The sequence below is a fragment of the Hyla sarda genome, chromosome 10, assembly GCF_029499605.1.
Source record: "Hyla sarda isolate aHylSar1 chromosome 10, aHylSar1.hap1, whole genome shotgun sequence".
In the NCBI taxonomy this organism is placed as follows: domain Eukaryota; kingdom Metazoa; phylum Chordata; class Amphibia; order Anura; family Hylidae; genus Hyla; species Hyla sarda.
Window position 1 is genome coordinate 4,296,683 of NC_079198.1, and position 20,663 is coordinate 4,317,345.

Here is a 20,663-nt window from a genome sequence, read left to right on the forward strand (position 1 = left end):
TGGAGGCACCCTGGTTGGGAAACACTGCAATAGGGAAATATGAAATGCCATATCCACACTGTAGTTTTAGTGTTTTTTTTTTTTCTAAGCATGTTATTGTATTTTTATTTATTTTTTATGTTTTTTTTTTTTTTACTTTGTGGCGTTTTTCTTTCCATCGACCTTTATAGGTTGATAAAATAAACAAAAACTTTTTTTTTCTACACATTCGTTAAAAAAAAAAAAAAAGAAAAAAAATCTGTCAATCTAAATATCTGTAATGGATAAAAATGCCAAAAAACATATATACTATGGGAAATTTAGGTGCAGAAAAATCCCGTTTATTTCTTTTTAAATTCTTTTTATAGAGTCCTTATGATTTTAATGGGATTCTGCTGCACTGTGCACGTGGCAGAAAACATCCCGATTCCGGCGTCTGTCGGAACTTTGAACCGGTTCAATGTTTCTGCGGATTCCGCACTTAAATGTATTGCCGTCTATGGGAACGGCGCATTTCCGAGTGGTCCTAGTGCCGCCGCATTTAAGGGAAATGGTCAGCCTGTTCACCCACACTAATCCCAAAACGCTGGGTTATAGTGCAGGTAAACAGGAGGGGTCACTGAGTAAAATAGTTACCTTTTTTTTTAAAAAAAAGTATCATGATTAAAAAAATTTATGAAAAAATTTAGGGGATACGTTTTAGATCGCGGGGGGTCTGAGCGCTGGAGCGCGGCACGACCCCCGCATGAAGCGGGAGCCGCTGTGCCCCCTCCATACAGCTCTATGGGAGAGCCGTTCGGCAATCTTCAGGGCGTGGCAGCTCCCGCTTCGGGCAGGGGTCTTGACGTGCTCCTGTGCTGATGGAGACCCAGGGCTCCAAACAGGAGATCGCGGGGGGCCCCAGCAATCTTAAACTTGAAGGGGTACTTCCGTGGAAAACTTTATTTATTTATTTATTTTAAATCAACTGGTGCCAGAAAGTTAAACAGATTTGTAAATTACTTCTATTGAAAAATCTTAATCCTTCCAGTACTTTTTAGGGGCTGTATACTACAGAGGAAATGCTTTACTTTTTAGATTTCTCTGATGTCATGACCACAGTGCTCTCTGCTGACCTCTGTTGTCCATTTTAGGAACTGTCCAGAGTAGGAGAAAATCCCCATAGCAAACATATGCTGCTCTGGACAGTTCCTAATATGGACAGCAGAGGTCAGCAGAGAGCCCTGTGGTCATGACATCAGAGAAATCTAAAAAGTAAAGCATTTCCTCTGTAGTATACAGCCCTTAAAAAGTACTGGAAGGATTAAGATTTTTTAATAGAAGCAATTTACAAATCTGTTTAACTTTCTGGCACCAGTTAATTAAAAAAAAAAAAAGTTTTCCACGGGAGTACCCCTTTAAGTTTTAATCATGATAATTGTCCTTTAAGTCCGGAGACCAATTGTACTTTCTAATGATATCTTTCATTTTACCATAAATTGTACAGCACAACCAAAGAAAATTAAAAAGAAAACCGCCATTTTGGAGGGTTTGGTTTTTACGCAGTGCACTTTACGGTAAAGACGACAAGTTCTCTTCATTCCATAGGTATATACAATTAGAACGATCCCCCATGTTTACATGCTTTTCTATTATACTGCTTTAAAAAAAAAAAAAGATCAAACTTTTTAAACTATGTATTGTTTAAAATTGCTGTATTCTGACCCCTATAACTTTTTTATTTTTCCATCTACAGTGCTGTATGAGGGTATTTTTGATCATTTTACATTCTGTTTTATTTTTCAGGTGAGAGGGCCTCCGGCAGGCCTGTCAGCTGATCAGACCCCCGCAAACGTTGCAAGGGTGCCGATCAGTTAGCATCGCTGTGATTGCTAATAATCATGGGATTTAAGGGGTTAATGACTGAGAACATTCTTCGTCTTTTACTGTAAGTACACAGCTACTGATAGCAGCCATCACTTACAGTATATGAAGTGAATGTAGCTCCTGCACTGGCTTCATAGTCTGAATGCAGGACCTTAAAGAGACACTCCTCCCTCTAGACATCTTATCCCCTATACAAAGGATAGGGCATAAGATGTCTGATCTTGGGGGTCCCGCTGCCAGGAACCCCCTGTGATATCTTCCGCAGCACCCCCTGTCATCTGCTGCATGGGGCTGTGACGCCATGATCCTCTGGCCCCTGTATCGCCCATCATCAGGCATGGAGTGAAGTTAGCTCCGTGCAGCAGATGACAGGGGGTGCTGCAGGAGAGAACGCGGGGGTCCCGTTGCAGGATAGGGGATAAGATGTCTAGGGGGCAGAATACCCCTTTAATGTATATCTTGGTGCATTAAGTACCAGGGCACCAGGATGTACATTTACTGCTGTTGTCCTTAAGGGGTTAACTGATCTTTGGAAAAAAAACAAAAAACTAATATATTCACAAAACAAGACAGTGCTAAATAAAGACCGCCCAAGGATAAACATAGTTGATACATCCCCCCCCCCCATTTTTATTTATAGCTGTATAGCCCCCCTAAAGGTGATAGGTAGTGATGTAATTACTGTCTTCCCATACAAGACTGCAATGACACCGATTTGTTACCCAGAATGTGAAACATGATCCGGACAGAGAGAAGGCAGTGGGAGAAGAGACAAGTAATGTGTGAATCCTGTATTATTATTTTTTATAAATAAATAAACTTCTGCTCGTTCCTGTCTCTCTCCCCACTCAGTCTGTGGAAGGGATTTCTCTGTGTATTTATATAAAGACTCCACTGTGGGTATCCTCTTGCTGCTTGTGTGTATTGGGTTACTTGCTATCCATTTTACTGCAGCGCGCTTTGTGATAGAAGTTTTGCTTTACAGCATCAAGTCCTCTCCCCGTTTTCTGTTCAATAGTTTTCACTTCCTTCTGTCATCTCTGGATTCTGGTGGTTGGGGCTCAAGTGGTCGGAAGGCGACTTCTAAGAGGAAGAATTTGACTTGGAGGAAATGTGACACTCCACTTCCTTATGACAGGGATTTTGACACTTGTCAACCTAAACATCCCGACTTGGAGGAATCCGCCATGAGGTATATTGGTATATGGGTGAAGGAATTGGTTCAGTCCTCTGTTAGGGGGTTAAAGGGGTTCTCCGGTGCTTACACATCTTATCCCCTATCCAAAGGATAGGGGATAAGATGCCAAATCCCGGGAGTCCCACAGCTGGGGACACTCGTGATCACGCATGCGGCACCCCGTTTGTTATCAGTCCCCGGAGCGTGTTTGCTCTGGGTCTGATTACGGGCGACTACAGGGACGGCGGCGTGTGATGTCACGCCTCCGCCCCCGTGTGACGTTACGCTCCGCCCCTCAATGCAAGCCGACGGGAGGGGGCGTGATAGCCATCACGCTGCGGGACTGATTACAAACGGGGTGCCGCGTGCAAGATCACGGGGGTGCCCAGCTGGATAGGGGATAAGATGTGTAAGCACCGGAGAACCCCTTTAAAGAATCCATAGGAAGAGTGCTAGACAAAGTCAGTGGTCTCCATGCTCCCTGTCTAAAGAGGACGTAGCCGGAAGAGAAGACTACTAGGTTTTTTAAGGCTGTCCAGGCAGAGATGCATCCATTGGAGCAGGGGGAAGACTCCACTTCTTCAGAGGGCCAAGGGACTCTAACTTGATTTTTGGGTGGTCTCTCTTCCTTGGCACATGCTGTCCCATGGCCCTGTGGCATTTAAGACTGCTCTAGGGAGGTGCTGAAGATCTGGACCAAGACAGGAGGTTATGCACCCCCTTCATCCCCACCTGTTGATCCCTGGGTTGGTGAGGCGTAGTTGATGCACCATAACTAGACAACTTGGGGTTGGCCTGCTCATCTCTCAGGACCTACCATCTCTGGGGACTGGTGACACACAGAAAGCATCTTACCCTCTAACTGAAGAAAATTAAGGACTATCTACCGTGTCCTTTGTCACTTTGGTTATCGTCTCTGGGCCTAAGCAGTGAGGATCTGGATGGACAACATAGCCGACTGTCTAGGTCACAACCAACCGTTCCTTGGGGAGTGGTTTCCGATTGCAGAGATCTTCAATCTTTACCTTGTGGACAATCTTGTGGCTGTAGATTTCATTTCCATACCCTGGATATTGGAGCTGGCCGAGATATATGGTAATGATAATGTGGGTATTGATGAAGATCAGAGATGATCAGGCCATTCCATTTATGCCCAAGAGATCCTGGCTCCCCCAACTCATTGATAAGTCAAAGGAGATACCACACATACAGAACTTGGTGTCCCAGGGCACACAGCCCTGCCAGAAGCCGTGGTCATTCATCTGACTGTTTGGTTGTTGACCAGGACCCTGTTAAATGTCAAGGACTTTACTGACAGGGTATTGGGTACTTTGGATCACTTAAGGAGTAAGGTAACCAACAGTTCAGGCAAGGATAGAGAAGGTCTTCCAGGCTTAGTGTACCTCTAAGCAGATTGACCCCAGTTTTCCTTTGGTCCCAAAGATCCTAGAAATCCTACAAACCGGATGCGACAAGGGGTTAAGCCTGAATGCAATAACAGTCCTGATTGCTGCAATCTCCGCATTTCTCCAGTCTAGACTTCTGCAGATCCAGGTGGTCACAACCTTCTTCTGAGCCATTTACTGTCTCCACTTGGTGGTCAGAGCAGAAATATTTCTCCATGGTCCTAAGAGTTAGTTCCACATGCTTATTCCTTTCAGTCCTTGGAGGAGGTCCATATTAAGTACCTTGTGCTAAAGATGTCTTTTCTACAAGCAGTGACGGCTGCTAATAGACTTGTGAGGCTACAAGCTTACCATATACAGTGGTCCCTCAACATATGATGGTAATCCCTTCCAAATGGACCATCATTGGTTGAAGCCATCGTATGTTGAGGGATCCGTGCAATGAAAAGTATAGGACAGTGGTCTACAGCTTGTGGACCTCCAGATGTTGCAAAACTACAACACCCAGCATGCCCGGACAGCCAACGGCTGTCCGGGCATGCTGGGTGTTGTAGTTTTGCAACAACTGGAGGTCCACAGGATGAAGACCACTGGTATTGGAGGTTATACTCACGGACCGTCGCCGCTCGTCACCTCTGCCCTGGATGTCGCCTTCCATCGCTGTCACAGCGTCCCCGTGGTGTCCCCGATGCTCCGGCAAGGCCTCTGCTTCCCCGGTATCATCGCTCTCCGTCGTCGCCATCACGTCACTACGCACGCCGCTCCTATTGGATGACGCGACGGCGCGCGCAGCAACCTGATGACGACGATGGAGAGCGCCGACGATGCAGGGGATCCCGAAGAGGACGCGCCGGAGCCCAGAGGACAGGTAAGTGATCGTCAGTGGACCACACGGGGCACCGTAAATGGCTATCCGGTGGCAGCTGAAGCAGTCTGCGCTGCCGGATAGCCGTTTATGCGATGGCCCCGACATACAAAAGCATCGTATGTTGATGCTGCCTCTGAGAGTGATCGTATGTTGAAATGATCGTATGTCGGGGCCATTGTAGGTCGGGAGGTCACTGTACAGCATTTCTCCCTGATAGCGTCTGTTCATTCCTTTGCTAACATTTCTCAGATCATAACCTTACTTTCCTGTCCTGATCCCTCCTCGGAAACCTTGGGTTTTTAATGTGGTCAGTTGTTTGATGATTTATAGTGCCTTGTATAAGTATTCACCCCCTTGGACATTTTGCTACTGTTACAAGCTGGATTTTCAAATCGACTTTTACCATTTTATAAAGAAAACTAGCATAGTACCTTATAAAATGCTAAATACCTTTTACTGTGACACAAACAATGACAACAAAAAGTCAATACTTCAAAACTTGGGGATTGCCCTGTATTTGGCCCCATCCATTTTTTTTTCATCAATTCTGACCCCTTTCTCTGTACCAGCTGAAGAAAAGCATCCCCCACAGCATGATGGCACCATCACACGTCACATTTTTCACCAAGGCCAAAAGGTTTAATTGTAGTCTCATCTATCCAGAGCACCTACCTCCACGTTTGCTGGGTCTTCCACATGCATTTGGCAAACTCACAACTGGGTTTCCTGTGGCTTCAATGGCAGCTTTCTTCTTGTCACTGTTCCATAAACTAATAGTTGTTCTCTCAAATAAGATCTTGGAAGCTCCTTCTGAGTTACCATGGGCCTCTTGGTTGCTTCTCTGATAAATTTTCTCCTTTCCCGGCTTGTCAGTTTGCATGGATGGCCTTGTCTTTTAGGTTTGCGGTTGTGCCATATTTTTTTATTTTTTTTTTACTGTTGACGAATTTTATGGTATTGTGGGAGATGTTCAGAGCTTGGGATTTTTTTTTTTTTTATAATAACCTAGCCATATTTCCATAACTTTATCCCGGACCTGTTAGGTGAGCTCCTTGGTCTTCATCCTGCTGTTGATTCAGTAATGCTCTCTAACAAACTCTGAGGCTTTCACAGCACAGGTGTATTCTATACATGGGGAGGAGAAAAAAGCCTCAAAAGTCTACTTTCAGATGGATTTGCAAATGCATTAATTTATGCTATTCTGTCTGCAGCCTGGCCCCCACCAGAATTCGCAAAGGCTCATTCTACTAAAGCAGTTACTTATTCTTCGGTCTAGATCCACTGGACAAGATTCATCCATCCGCTCATGTGATCCCCTCCTCTACATTTCATTGGCCTCTAGGACAGCCTCTCTTTGGTCCAGTTTTCAACTCTGCAAGGAGGGTGGGGCCATCTCCAAAGGCATGCTGGGAGTTGTAGTTTTGCAACATCTGCACCAACAATGCTAAATCTATCCCCCCCCCCCCCCTTGTGATACATGGAATAACTGGATCTTCAGACTCCTGTAATAAATTCCTCTACCAACATGTTTTATTCATGAATTCAATTAAATGTACTTTTTGCCACAATGTTGTAGATGTAACAAAAAAAATTAAAACAACAAAATGTATGTGGGTAACATCCAGCTACAAGTGTATAAGTCACAGGGCCCTGATGACCTATGTGACATAAGATGGGTCACACAAGGAGTCTATAGAGGCAGATATCCTATATAATGACAAAATAAACGTTGTTTAGTCACTATAGAGCTGGGCGGTATGGCCAGATATGTGTATCGTGGTATTTTTGTAACTTATGGCGGTTCCACGGTATATAAAGGTATTCCCCCCCCCCCCCCCCAAAATTAATTATTAGCCCAGCACTGTGCTGTCCCCATCGGGGTACCACTCACATGTCACCCGCAAGCGCTGCCCTCCTCGTCCTCCTGTTTATTGCGGCCGCCGGCGCTGACACTCTATACTGTGCGGTATCCCTGTGCCCGGGCTGCAAAAGATAAACAAAATAAACTAACGCATGTTCAGACGTCGGCCTTACGCTCTTCCTGGGGACGGGAACGTTGGACAGCCGTCAGCCTATCACCGGCCGCAGCGATGTTCCACCTCGGCTGGTGATAGGCTGAGCCCACTGTTATGTATGATGCCGGCTTCTTACATGACAGTTGGCTCAGCTTATCACCAGCAGAGGCGGAACATCGCCGCGGCCGGTATTAGGCTGACGGCTGTCCAACGTTCCCGTCTCCAGGAAGCAGGTCCGGACCGACGGGGAAGGCGAGTTAAAGTTTATTTTGTTTACCTTTTGCAGCCCGGGCATAGGGATACACTATAGAGCAGTGGTCTTCAACCTAAGGACCTCCAGATGTTGCAAAACTACAACTCCCAGCATGCCCGGACATTATTTACGAAGAGTGTTGTGTAGGTTTCTTTGTGGGTTTTAATTCCCTACAATTAATTTTCCACGGTAGTTACTAAGGTTTCAATACATTTTCCACTTTCCTTTTTATTTTTTTACACCTGCTCTGATCTGTAGTTGTTTTCATCCACTGAAATCCACCACATTTTCTGTGGAAACCTTAGTAAATATGTAGTTGTGTGTGTTTTTTTTTTTTTTTTTTTTTGTGAAAATGTTGGGAACACGCCCTTTTCGGTGACCACACCCCTTTCCCCAACAGCCATGCCCCCTTTTTAAAGGGTTTTCTTTGCAAAATGGAGAGTTAGTCTGTTTTTTTTTTTTTTAATTCTGGCGCAAACAGAATTTCTCTGGCGCACAACCCGACAAAACATGTAGTGTTAGCAATAGTAAATGAGGGGCATTGAATTATATCAAATTATACAATTATTCCTTTTTATATTTGTTTTTTCAAATGCCAACTATAACTGCACTGTTATTTCAGCAACCTTGTGCTATAACCAAGCTCTGCTGCTTCGCCGCCTTTATTGTTGTTTTTAGTTATATTTTATAGTGAAATTCTATAACAATTCGGTCACACACCTTACATCCCATGTGAGCTAAAAATAAGCCATGTTGGTGACATGTCCCAATATGTTTCCGCACAAGCTCGTCTAAGAGGGTATTACTATCTGACAAACTTCTGATTTTATATAGGTTTCCTAACTGTGTACTAGAGATGAGCGAACTTACAGTAAATTCGATTCGTCACGAACTTCTCGGCTCGGCAGTTGATGACTTTTCCTGCATAAATTAGTTCAGCTTTCCGGTGCTCCCGTGGGCTGGAAAAGGTGGATACAGTTCTAGGAGACTCTTTCCTAGGAATGTATCCACCTTTTCCAGCCCACCGGAGCACCTGAAAGCTGAACTAATTTACGCAGGAAAAGTCATCATCTGCCGAGCCGAGAAGTTCATGACGAATCGAATTTACTGTAAGTTCGCTCATCTCTATCATCAACTGCCGAGCCGAGAAGTTCGTGACGAATCGAATTTACTGTAAGTTCTCTCATCTCTACTGTGTACCCTGTGCTGTATAGTACACAGTCTGGTTGTTAACTGCAGATCGCACTTATGCAGAGTCCTTCTGGGGTTATAACTACTAGAGATGAGGGAAGTTACAGTGATTCGATTTGTCACGAATGTCGCGGCTCGGCGGTTGCTGACTTTATCCTGCATAAATTAGTTCAGCTTTCTGGTGCTCCGGTCCCTGTAGACTCTCCTAGGACTGTATCCACCTTCTCCAGCCACCGGAGCACCTGAAATCTGAACTAATTTATACAGGATTAAGTCAGCAACTGCTGAGCCGAGAAGTTTGTGACGAATCGAATCACTGTAACTTCGCTCATCTCTAATAGCTACTCAGCGGCGCAGTCTGGTGGAGCACAGGCTGACACAAATGCAACAGACACATTCTGTGCAACTTCTGGTTGTTCAGATTTTAGGGGTATTTCCCCACTGAAACTCCAAGATCTACTTTATGTGCTGGGATAAAGTCTGGTGCAAGACTGAAGGTGTAAGGATCCAGGTAATTTCATTCACTCTTTGATTTTTAGAATAAGCGGAGTAATTTTCCTATGATCTCACCTGCTGAAAAATCTCCCTCTCTTCTTCAATGGTGTCCATGTTACATAAACTGTGATAGTTCTTCTGATCACTTCATAGGCTGCAGCTCCTCCATGATCAAAACACACAACCGTCTAAATCTCTGCATCTAGAAGCCAAAACCTTAATTGTTAGGAATAAGGAGCAATACCACAATCTCCCCCCACCCCATTAAAGCAGAGTGTAGATGCATCAGATAACCTTAAAGGGGCTCTCGGCCCCTAGACATCTTATCCCTAATTCAAAGGATAGGGGATAAGATGTCTGATCACGGGGGTCCCGCCACTGGGGACCCCCACGATCTCAGCTGCGGCACCCCAGACATCCGATGCATGGAGCGAACATGGCTCCATGCTGGATGACTGGCGATGCAGGATAGAGGCTCGTGATCCCCTTAATACAAGTCTATGCGCCCCCTCCCATACACGAGCCTGGCGTCACGAGCCTCTGGCGCTGCACCCGACACTCTAAAACAAGGGTTTCCCAATCAGGGTGCCTCCAGCTGTTGCAAAACTACAACTCCCATCATGCCCAGACAGCCTTCGGCTGTCTGGGCATGATGGGAGTTGTAGTTTTGCAACAGCTGGAGGCACCCTGATTGGAAAACACTGCTCTAAACGAATGCCGGGTGCAGCAGGGAGATATCGGGGGTCCCACCTTTGGATAGGGGATAAGATGTCTAGTGGCGGAGTACCCCTTTAAAGGGTACCTCTCATCAAATAAACTTTTGATATATTTTAGATGAATGAATGTTGAATAACTTTCCAATAGCATGTTAATGAAAAATATGCTTCTTTCTATTGTATTTTTGCCGATCAGTCCTGTCAGCAAGCATTTCTGACTCATGCTGGAGTCCTAAACACTCAGAGCTGCCAGCCTGCTTTGTTCACAGCCAAACAGGCTGTGAACAAAGCAGGCTGGCAGCTCCGAGTGTTCTCCTTTGTGAACAAAGCAGATTGGCAGCTCGTAGTGTTTAGGACTCCAGCATGAGTCTGAAATGCTTGCTGCCAGGACTGGTAGGGAGACCCCTAGTGGTCATTTCTTCAAAGTGGAAAATTAAATAGAAAGAAGAATATTTTTTAATAACATGCAATTGTAAAGTTATTCTGCATACATTAATCTATTATATATCAAAAGTTTTTTTGACGAGAGGTACCCTTTAAGGACTCAGACCATTTTGGCCTTAAGGACTCAGACAATTTAATTTTTACGTTTTAATTTTTTCCTCCTCGCCTTCTAAAAATCATAACTCTTTTATATTTTCATCCACAGACTAGTATGAGGGCTTGTTTTTTGCGCGACCAGTTGTCCTTTGTAATGACATCACTCATATCATAAAATGTATGGCGCAACCAAAAAACACTATTTTTGTGGGGAAATTAAAACGAAAAACGCAATTTTGCTAATTTTGGAAGGTTTTGTTTTCACGTCGTACAATTTATGGTAAAAATTACGTGTTCTTTATTCTGAGGGTCAATACGATTAAAATGATACCCATTATTATATACTTTTATATTATTGTTGCGCTTAAAAAAAAATCACAAACTTTTTAACCAAATTAGTACGTTTATAATCCCTTTATTTTGATGACCTATAACTTTTTTATTTTTCCGTATAAGCGGCGGTATGGGGGCTCATTTTTTGCGCCATGATCTGTACTTTTTTTTGATACCACATTTGCATATAAAAAACTTTTAATACATTTTTTTATAATTTTTTTTTAAATAAAATGTATTAAAAAAGTAGGAATTTTGGACTTTTTTTTTTTTTTCGTTCACGCCGTTCACCGTACGGGATCATTAACATTTTATTTTAATAGTTCGGACATTTTTACGCACGCGGCGATACCAAATATGTCTATAAAAAATGTTTTTTACGCTTTTTGGGGGTAAAAAAGGAAAAAACGGACGTTTTACTTTTTTTATTGGGGGAGGGGATTTTTCACTTTTACTTTTACATTTTTTTTTACACTTGAATAGTCCCCATAGGGGACTATTCATAGCAATACCATGATTGCTAATACTGATCTGTTCTATGTATAGGACATAGAACAGATCAGTATTATCGGTCATCTCCTGCTCTGGTCTGCTCGATCACAGACCAGAGCAGGAGACGCCGGGAGCCGCACGGAGGAAGGTGAGGGGACCTCCGTGCGGCGTTATGAATGATCAGATCCCCGCAGCAGCGCTGCGGGCGATCCGATCGTTCATTTAAATCGCGAACTGCCGCAGATGCCGGGATCTGTATTGATCCCGGCACCTGAGGGGTTAATGGCGGATGCCCGCGAGATCGCGGGCGTCGGCCATTGCCGGTGGGTCCCTGGCTGCGATCAGCAGCCGGGATCAGCCGCGCATGACACGGGCATCGCTCCGATGCCCGCGGTTATGCTTAGGACGTAAATGTACGTCCTGGTGCGTTAAGTACCACCTCACCAGGACGTACATTTACGTCCTGCGTCCTTAAGGGGTTAAGCAGCCAGAATTCTGTCCACAATTCATTCCATACTTATTGCATATTAATTCTCTGACCTTGATACTCACCTTCCAGCTGGTTATTTTGGAAGGTCCCACGGTATAGAAATGTGCAGGAGACTTCGCTTCCCTGTATAGTAAAAGAAAATGTATATACCAGCCCAAATGAGACGGTCAGACAAAAGGTGCCCTTTGGAAACATTTGACAAACACATTGCAGGTTTTCTGCACCGAGAGTTTGATTGACACGATATAAAGATGACATTTTCTTAAATTGCATATTAACTGTAAAAAATGACATGTTAAAATGGTGGTCACAGAGGAGCATGTGTAGTGTGTCTGGCTATTTCTTTCCTCCTTTTAGGACTATATTTAGTTATTTCATTGTATACATCTCGGGCCCCGTGACACATCAGTCCCCAAGGTCCTGGCTGAGGCATTTTCCATCCTACTGGAGGTCACGTGTGGCGTTTGTCATTTGACACTGGAGATATAGGACAAGGTATTGATCATGGAGGCAGAGAGGTTTCTACTAGAGATTACAGTACTTACAGTAAATTCGATTCGTCACGAACTTCTCGGCTCGGCAGTTGATGACTTTTCCTGCATAAATTAGTTCAGCTTACAAGTGCTCCCGTGGGCTGGAAAAGGTGGATACAGTATTAGGAGACTCTTTCCTAGGAATGTATCCACCTTTTCCAGCCCACCGGAGCACCGGAAAGCTGAACTAATTTACGCAGGAAAAGTCATCAACTGCCGAGCCGAGAAGTTCGTAACTAGAGATGAGCGAACTTACAGTAAATTCGATTCGTCACGAACTTCTCGGCTCGGCAGTCGATTACTTATCCTGCGTAAATTAGTTCAGCTTTCCGGTGCTCCGGTGGGCTGGAAAAGGTGAATACATTCCTAGGAAAGAGTCTCCTAGGGCTGAATCCACCTTTTCCAGCCCACCGGAGCACCGGAAAGCTGAACTAATTTATGCAGGAAGAGTCATCAACTGCCGAGCCGAGAAGTTCGTGACGAATCGAACTTACTGTAAGTTCGCTCATCTCTAGTTTCTACACTTCAGGCTAGCAAGTGGCTGTACCAATGAGATTACTGACAGAAGTGTAGAAACCTCTCTGCCTCCATGATCAATACCTTGTCCTATATCTCCAGTGTCAAATGACAAACGCCACACGTGACCTCCAGTAGGATGGCAAATGCCTCAGCCAGGACCTTGGGGACTGATGTGTAACAGAGACACTTCTGCCAGTAATCTCAATGATACAGTCAGTCACTCGCTGGCCTGAAGTGGCTGATAACAGTGAACAACAGATATACAGTGCAAGATTCCGAGCTACTGTGACAGCCTTCCTAAAACACCCGATTATCTTTGCAAACAGCTTTGGCTAACATTCTACGCCCCCGTGTACATGGGGAGTTTTCATAGAAAATGGGGTCCTGCTCTAAGCACAGCACTTTTCTCCTCTAGAAGCCTTGCTGGACATGTTCTCTCATGTGCACTGCAGTACAGACAGCATCATATACAGTGATCCCTCAACTTACAATAGTTTCAATATATAATGGTCTTTTCTGGACCATTGTAACTTGAAACCAGACTCAACATACAATGCTATGGAATCTGCCAAACGTGTCAATGGCTGGAAGAACCGACCAATCAGAATGGATATTTCACTGGTAAAAACCCTGTATTCCTAAAGTGCATGCACTGACTGGTGTCTGGTAGCGCCTCCTACAGTACAGGGAGGTATTACATGTTCTGTACTCTTTACCTGTATTACTGAAGTGTATGCACTGACTGGTGTCTGGTAGCGCCTCCTACAGTACAGGTAGGTATTACATGTTCTGTACTCTTTACCTGTATTACTGAAGTGTATGCACTGACTGGTGTCTGGTAGCGCCCCCTACAGTACAGGGAGGTATTACATGTTCTGTACTCTTTACCTGTATTACTGAAGTGTATGCACTGACTGGTGTCTGGTAGCGCCCCCTACAGTACAGGGAGGTATTACATGTTCTGTACTCTTTACTTGTATTACTGAAGTGTATGCACTGACAGGTGTCTGGTAGCGCCCCCTACAGTATAGGGTGGTATTACATGTTCTGTACTCTTTACCTGTATTACTGAAGTGTATGCACTGACTGGTGTCTGGTAGCGCCCCCTACAGTACAGTGAGGTATTACATGTTCTGTACTCTTTACCTGTATTACTGAAGTGTATGCACTGACTGGTGTCTGGTAGCGCCCCCTACAGTACAGGGAGGTATTACATGTTCTGTACTCTTTACCTGTGCCAGGGTTAGCTGCACCTTTGGGCATCAGGTGAGGGCAGCTCTATTTTCCCTTTTTTATTTATTTTTTATTTTTATTTTATTTTTTTAGGACATTGCGTCTTCTGTACAGGACCCTGAAGAAGTTCCTGTCCTCTACATAGATCAGTGTTTCCCAACGAGGTTGCCTCCAGCTTTTGCAAAACTACAACTCCCAGCATGCCCGGACAGCCGAAGGCTGTCCGGACATGCTAGGAGTTGTAGTTTTGCAACAGCTGGAGGCACCCTCGTTGGGAAACCCTGAAATAGACAGTGATTACAGCTCCCAACAGATCTTTCTTACTGTTATATGTAAGGATTTGCTTTATCTGTATTAGTTATCTACTTATTTATCTTTAATCCTCACGTTTTCCTATTTTTGGATGACATTTTGGGGCTTCAGAACCAATTACCAGGTTTCCATATAGTTATGGTCTCAACATACGATGGTTTCAACATACAATGGTCATCCCAGAACCAATTCATATTGTAACTTGAGGGACCACTGTGCAGCACTATTCTCCCTACAACTCTGTATATATATATGGCATCTAGAAGCACCCACAATACCGACAACTGCATCTCTGACTGATTTCATACAGTCTATGGGCAGCCCACTTTGTGGCTTCAACAAAAAGTATCTGTAACACGGCCGTGTGCACGGGGTCTAAAATGGACTTCACACGGTATGAAATAAAACAACCTGGGATACATCGTTTTTGGCTTTAGATTTCACTCAGGGCTATTCTCAAACACTTATGAGTAAACCAAAGATTTTCCAACACATTACAAGAAAACAAGCAAAAGAGATCAAGATCTAGTGATTCTCTTCAGAGTGAGCAAATCAATTTGCTTGTTTTGCGTTTTATTGAGTCCATAGAATACGGTGGGAAAATAGATCCAACTTTCTTTCTTATACTTATATTTGCCAAATACAAGTTCATTTACGAATGGATCCCAATGGGGAGTGAATAGGCAAAATGCAAATAAGGTGAAAGTTTCTCCCCCTCCCTCCAAGAGCCCGGACTTTTACTTTGTACAGATTACCGTATTTCTCGGCGTATAACACGCACTTTTTAGCCTAAAATTTTTAGCCTAAAGTCTATGTGCGTGTTATACGCCGATACACTCCCAGGAAAGGCAGGGGGAGAGAGGCCGTCGCTGCCCGCTTCTCTCCCCCTGCCTTCCCTGGGGTCTAGAGCCCTGCTGCCGGCCCTTCTCACCCCCTAGCTATCGGCGCCGCTGCCCGTTCTGTACCCCTGACTATCGGTGCCGGCGCCCCATTGCCGGCACCGATAGCCAGGGGGAGAGAAGCGGCGCCGACAGCCAGGGGGAGAGAAGGGGCAGCGGCACCCATTGCCGGCACCGCTGCCCCGTTGCCTCCCCCCATCCCCGGTGGCATAATTACCTGGTTCGGGTCCGCGCTGCTGCAGGCCTCCGGCGTGCGTCCCCTGCGTCGTTGCTATGTACGGCGCGGCGCACTGACGTCATGCGCCGTGCAGCGCATAGCAACGACGCCAGGGACGCACGCCGGAGGCCTGCAGCAGCGCGGACCCGAACCAGGTAATTATGCCACCGGGGATGAGGGGAGGCAACAAGGCAGCGGCGCCAGCAATCGGTGCCGCTGCCCCTTCTCTCCCCCTGGCTATCGGCGCCGGCAAAGGGGCGCCGGCACCGATAGTCAGGGGGACAGAACGGGCAGCGCCGCCGATAGCTAGGGGGAGAGAAGGGCCGGCAGCAGCGCTCTAGACCCCAGGAAAGGCAGGGGGAGAGAAGCGGGCAGTGACGGCCTCTCTCCCCCTGCCTTTAATGGGGGTATATCGGGGTATACACGCGCACACACGCACCCTAATTTTACCATGGATATTTGGGTAAAAAACTTTTTTTACCCAAATATCCTTGGTAAAATGAGGGTGCGTGTTATAGGCCGGTGCGTGGTATACCCCGATAAATACGGTATTTATCAGCCTTGTAATAAGATTTCTCTGTATATGATGATGTAACTGCTTGGAAGGGATCCAAGTCTTTCTGTCCCCAAAAATATATATAAAAACAACCACCACCAAGACATGTCATGTTTTGACTGTTTGGGGTCTCCGTGCCGAGACCCCCAACTGATTAGGAAGAGTGGAAAGGAGCTCCTGCTTGCTGCGATCTTTGTCCAGAGTCACTTGCTGGGGTTCACAGATTTCTAATGGAGCAATTCTGGTGATACTGGGCAGACGTCACAAAGAGGTGGAGAGTGAAGGACATAACCGTAAGATTCCCTCCACTCATTCTAATTTTCTTTTTGGAACACAGAGCTCTCTGCTGACATCACGAGCACAGTGCTCTCTGCTGACATCTCTGTCCATTTTAGGAACTGTCCAGAGTAGGAGAAAATCCCCATAACAAATCTATGCTGCTCTGGACAGTTCCTAAAATGGACAGAGATGTCAGCAGGAGAGCTCTGTGTTCCAAAAAGAAAATAATTTCCTCTGTAGTATTCAGCAGTTAATAAGTACTGGAAGGATTAAGATTTTTTTATAGAAGTAATTTACAAATCTGTTTAACTTTCTGGCACCAGTTGATTTAAAAAAAAAAGTACCCCTTTAAATTGCTCCTCATATAACATCTGCCCAGAAGAAAGCAGCACAGCTTTCCCGAGTTTACAGTCTCCACACACATTGATCTTTTCCAACTTCTAAAGCAGGAAGCCTCTCAATGCTGTCAAGATAGTTATCCATCACGGCTGTCAACTCAGCCCCACCCCAGCCTGCCTTTCTTAAAGGGCCAGAGCTTCATTACTCATTTAGCCAGGAAATACTGTACTTTTCCTAATAATATTAGATAAAAAAAAAAGAGTTATCTTACATCTATTAATTGATTAGGTTTCTCAGAAGGAGATAGGTGCCATTTATCACCAGCATTGCACTATACATCCGCAACAAACCCTCTGTATGTGAGCATAACCTAAACTGTACATCGGACAGCATCAACATACTACAGCTGTAGAAAGCTTTTTTTTTTTTTTTTTTTTTAATAAAGTTTGTAATCCAATGGACACACAAAAAAAATCCAGGATGGGAAGGGGAAGAAATCCATAAATTAAGGTGTCTGGAAAAAAAAATGAAGAAATAGAAGGGAAATATTGGGGAAGGGGTGGTTAAAAAGTCTTTTGTCCAAGTGTATAACACTTCCTCACAGATTGCGATGAGCGGAGAAATGTCTTAATGAAAATCACTTACAAATGAGGGACAATACGTCTGAGTATGAAAATAAGATTCTTTCTGAAAACACATTTTTGGCACAGATTAAAAAAAATGTTATGTCGTGGGGTCTGATTTCTCTAAAGTCAGTATTATATATATTTATATATATATAATATATATTATATATACTTATATACACACACCCATGGAGAGTCCTAGAATATCTGAGGAAAGGAAAATAGATCTCCCTTTTGTATGTTTTCCCCATGTAAACTGTACATCCCAAATGAAAAGGAGTGAGAAGTCCTCAGAGCAGATAAGACCAGCTGCAGAAGACGACGTCGGCGACCGGCCGCCACTCTACCCGTCTCCTTATCGACAAACGTCTTTTACGCTTCTCTCTGGTCATAAGTCCAATATTCACAGGTTTCTGCTCATCAGTCCATTGTATCCAGGCTTCTCTATATCACAGCATGTCGCTCAAAATATGACACACGCAAAAGGGGCGGGACGGGCAGGGAATGCTGTACAAAGGTCCATGTCACTAATTTAGTGCAAAGGCAGGTTCAGCTTTTTTTTTTTTTCTCCTTTTTCCTCTTAAAGAAAAAAAAAACAAAAAAAAAACAAGCGCACAAATAGTAACCACCATCTTGGAATACTCCACGTTTCTGGGCGTGGAATCTGACACCATCTTCCTTAATGTTGCATCAAGCCACCTGTGTGCGTCAGCTTGTCCGTAAGCAATATGTAAACATCCAGGGAAGCAGCAATGCCAGCTCCGTCCAGCGGGACAAGAATCCTCAACAGCAGAGCGGGACAGAGCACTCACTAAGCCATTTATTTATAACGGTTTAGTGCGTTGTTTGTGATGGCGGTGAGTGGTCTCATGCCGATGCAATGACTATCATTAGATGAGGAGAGATGTTGGAGATGCTGGCTAGTAAGTCCGGTGCAAGGCGGGACAAGTGACTTTCTGAAAATTCACAAGGTGGGAATATTTGCAGGACATAGGCCGGCTGAAACACAAAAATATTTGAGGCAGATTAGGTGACTATATACAACATATGACCCTTTACACAAAGACCAACAATTACCAAGTAAAAAGTGGATGTTTAGTGTTCTGACACCAACAGTAAGATCATATAACAGCTGATGTGACTGTACCTGGTTGGACCCTGGGTTGGGCACATTGATGATGCCAGCAGCCTGTTTTGCTTGTAAGTAAGTGATGAATGCGGCTTTTAGTGATTCTGTCTGGTTTACCACATCCTCCTGGTCACGTCCACAAGGAAGAGCAAGTAACAAGCAGTAGTCGCTCTCCACCTGCAAACATAGAAAAAACAAACATCAAATGGAGATAGTGTTAATGTACAATCAACATCGACGAAACTGACTGCGGAGTCTGGGACTCCTTTTTCTGCCACTAGACTTCTAACAACAGATCTTGTGATTGGGCATTCAGTTGGCTGCAACCTTTTACACCTCCGTGCAAATACTCCTCTATCAGTCTTCTGATCACACAGTTTGGCTTTTCCTTCATTCTCTTTACTCTGCATCCTCAAAGGGGTTAATCCATGATTTAAAAAAAAAACTGCCATGTGCCACTCCTGTCCTCAGTTTGTATTGTGGTAATGCAGCTCAGTTCCATTGTAGTAAATGGAGCAGATTTGTAATACCAACCCGGGGACAGGTGTGGTGCTGTTTTTGGAAGTTAGCAGGTATATTTTTCTAATTCTGGATAAACCCCCTTTGATGATTGTTTTCCACCCCAGTATTTTTTTTTTCATACAAAATACAGTAGCAGTAAGATCCTGACAGAGAATGAAAGGTATTCTGAAGTGTTACTCTGTGTTTTTAGGGAATCCTGTTGCAGGCAAACACGTTTTTAATTTTGGCAACTGATGGCAACAGTTTAAAATATAAATAAAGAAAAGAAAAGCATATTCTATGTAATAATTCTACGGGGAGAAGCACAGGTGGATTTTCAAAACATATTTCAAAAATACCACACAAGCAAAGGAAACCCAGTATGCCAAGTATGCTAGTGGTGCAGGTCAGGCACGGAGGCGGCTGTATACAGTAGGGAATCAGCAAAAACAACAGTGACAGGTAATAAAGATGCTTTTTAATATGAACTCTCACCATCATACGGCGAGCTACCCCTTCCAGCTGAGTTGCCTCAAGTCGCATGCGCTGAGCAATCCTCAGCGGAGGTCCTCCCTCTGGGGCTGGTAGAGACCTGTGTGCTAATACGTTATTCCCAGAAACAAAGTGCAGCTGTACCGCAGCAGTGTCATTCTTCAGCGCAAGGAGGCCCTGCCATACGATCGGGTATTTCTGTTAAAATGAGCAGATACAAAATGAGGAAGAAGTTAACATTAAGTCACAATAAATTGTACCTCAAGATATAACATTTTTACATACTGAAGGCTGCAAACAAAGCTGAATCAGTTTTACATTGAGTGTGTTTGGCTTTAAAAAACACTTTAGTAAAATGCATTGTCTTTATAAAATCAAGGAATTAACAGTTTTTAATTTATTATTTAATTATTATTTAAAATCTCCCACATCAGTAAGACGTACTCACCGTGAGCAGCTGCACCATGTCCACCGATCTTTGTGGAGGTTCCTGTTTAGGAAGAGATTGCACATCCGACCTTTGGAGAGCGCTGGTTGTGGAGGACATGAAGGTGGCCTGCTTCTGGGACTGGTGAGGGGAGGGAAGTTCTTGTTTTAGACTGATGGTAACAGGAGATGGATAGGAGGTCTGAGATGTATCCACCGATGCTCTCTGCAGGTGCTGAATATGAGACTCCATCTGACCAGTATGCCTGCTAAGGGCTGGATGATGAGCCTCACTAACCGAAGACTGTGGTACCTTAGGGTCTTGACCGATTTGCGGTGTTTTGCTTCGACCAGGTGTATTTGAATGTGAATGTTCATTGTCAGGACCTCCCTAGAAATAAAGGGTGCAAATATTAAAAGGAAGAAAGGCAGAAGGCAATGTTTACAAAATCACAAGACTATGACTATGTTCACACGGGGTAGAATGAAAGTAAAAATACTTCAGTAAAAAAAAAAAAATTATGCTGTATTTTGTAACATGTTTAGATTTTCATTAAAGTCTATGGAAAAGCAATTGTTAGAGCACACAGGGGTTAATGGGTCAGGGAGACACCAATAACTGCAGTCATTTCAATGTTGAAATACTGCACTTTTACACCTATTTTACTGGAAGATTTTTGCTTTTACTTTACATTGTGTGAACCCATCCTAAATCTAGAGTAAAGCCTTAAAGCTGCAGAATCATTTTTATAGAGGTTTCAAGCTTCCTGCAGACCTATAA

The 20,663-nt window shown here is 44.2% G+C and overlaps 1 protein-coding gene and 1 long non-coding RNA gene across 8 annotated transcripts in view; both read right to left on the bottom strand.

Moving 5' to 3' along the window:
- Positions 1-5,563: 5,563 nt before the first annotated feature.
- Positions 5,564-12,210, bottom strand: LOC130294185 (uncharacterized). Its single transcript, XR_008848422.1, has 3 exons — positions 11,884-12,210; positions 9,326-9,452; positions 5,564-6,421 (listed from the first exon to the last, which is right to left on the bottom strand). It is a non-coding gene; the product is annotated as an uncharacterized LOC130294185 (long non-coding RNA).
- A 4,465-nt stretch (positions 12,211-16,675) lies between these two features.
- Positions 16,676-20,663, bottom strand: part of SPEN (spen family transcriptional repressor) — a 60,083-nt gene continuing 56,095 nt past the window's right edge. For 3 of the 7 annotated variants that reach the window (XM_056544582.1, XM_056544581.1, XM_056544584.1), the window contains 4 exons: positions 19,905-20,273; positions 19,460-19,654; positions 18,482-18,640; positions 16,676-18,333 (listed from right to left, as the gene is read on the bottom strand). In XM_056544582.1, coding sequence (XP_056400557.1) covers positions 18,202-18,333; positions 18,482-18,640; positions 19,460-19,654; positions 19,905-20,273 — 855 coding nt within the window. In that variant the 3' untranslated portion in view covers positions 16,676-18,201. The remainder of the gene's footprint in view (positions 18,334-18,481; positions 18,641-19,459; positions 19,655-19,904; positions 20,274-20,663) is intronic. The other 4 variants (XM_056544586.1, XM_056544585.1, XM_056544587.1 and 1 more) reach the window with 2 other exon arrangements.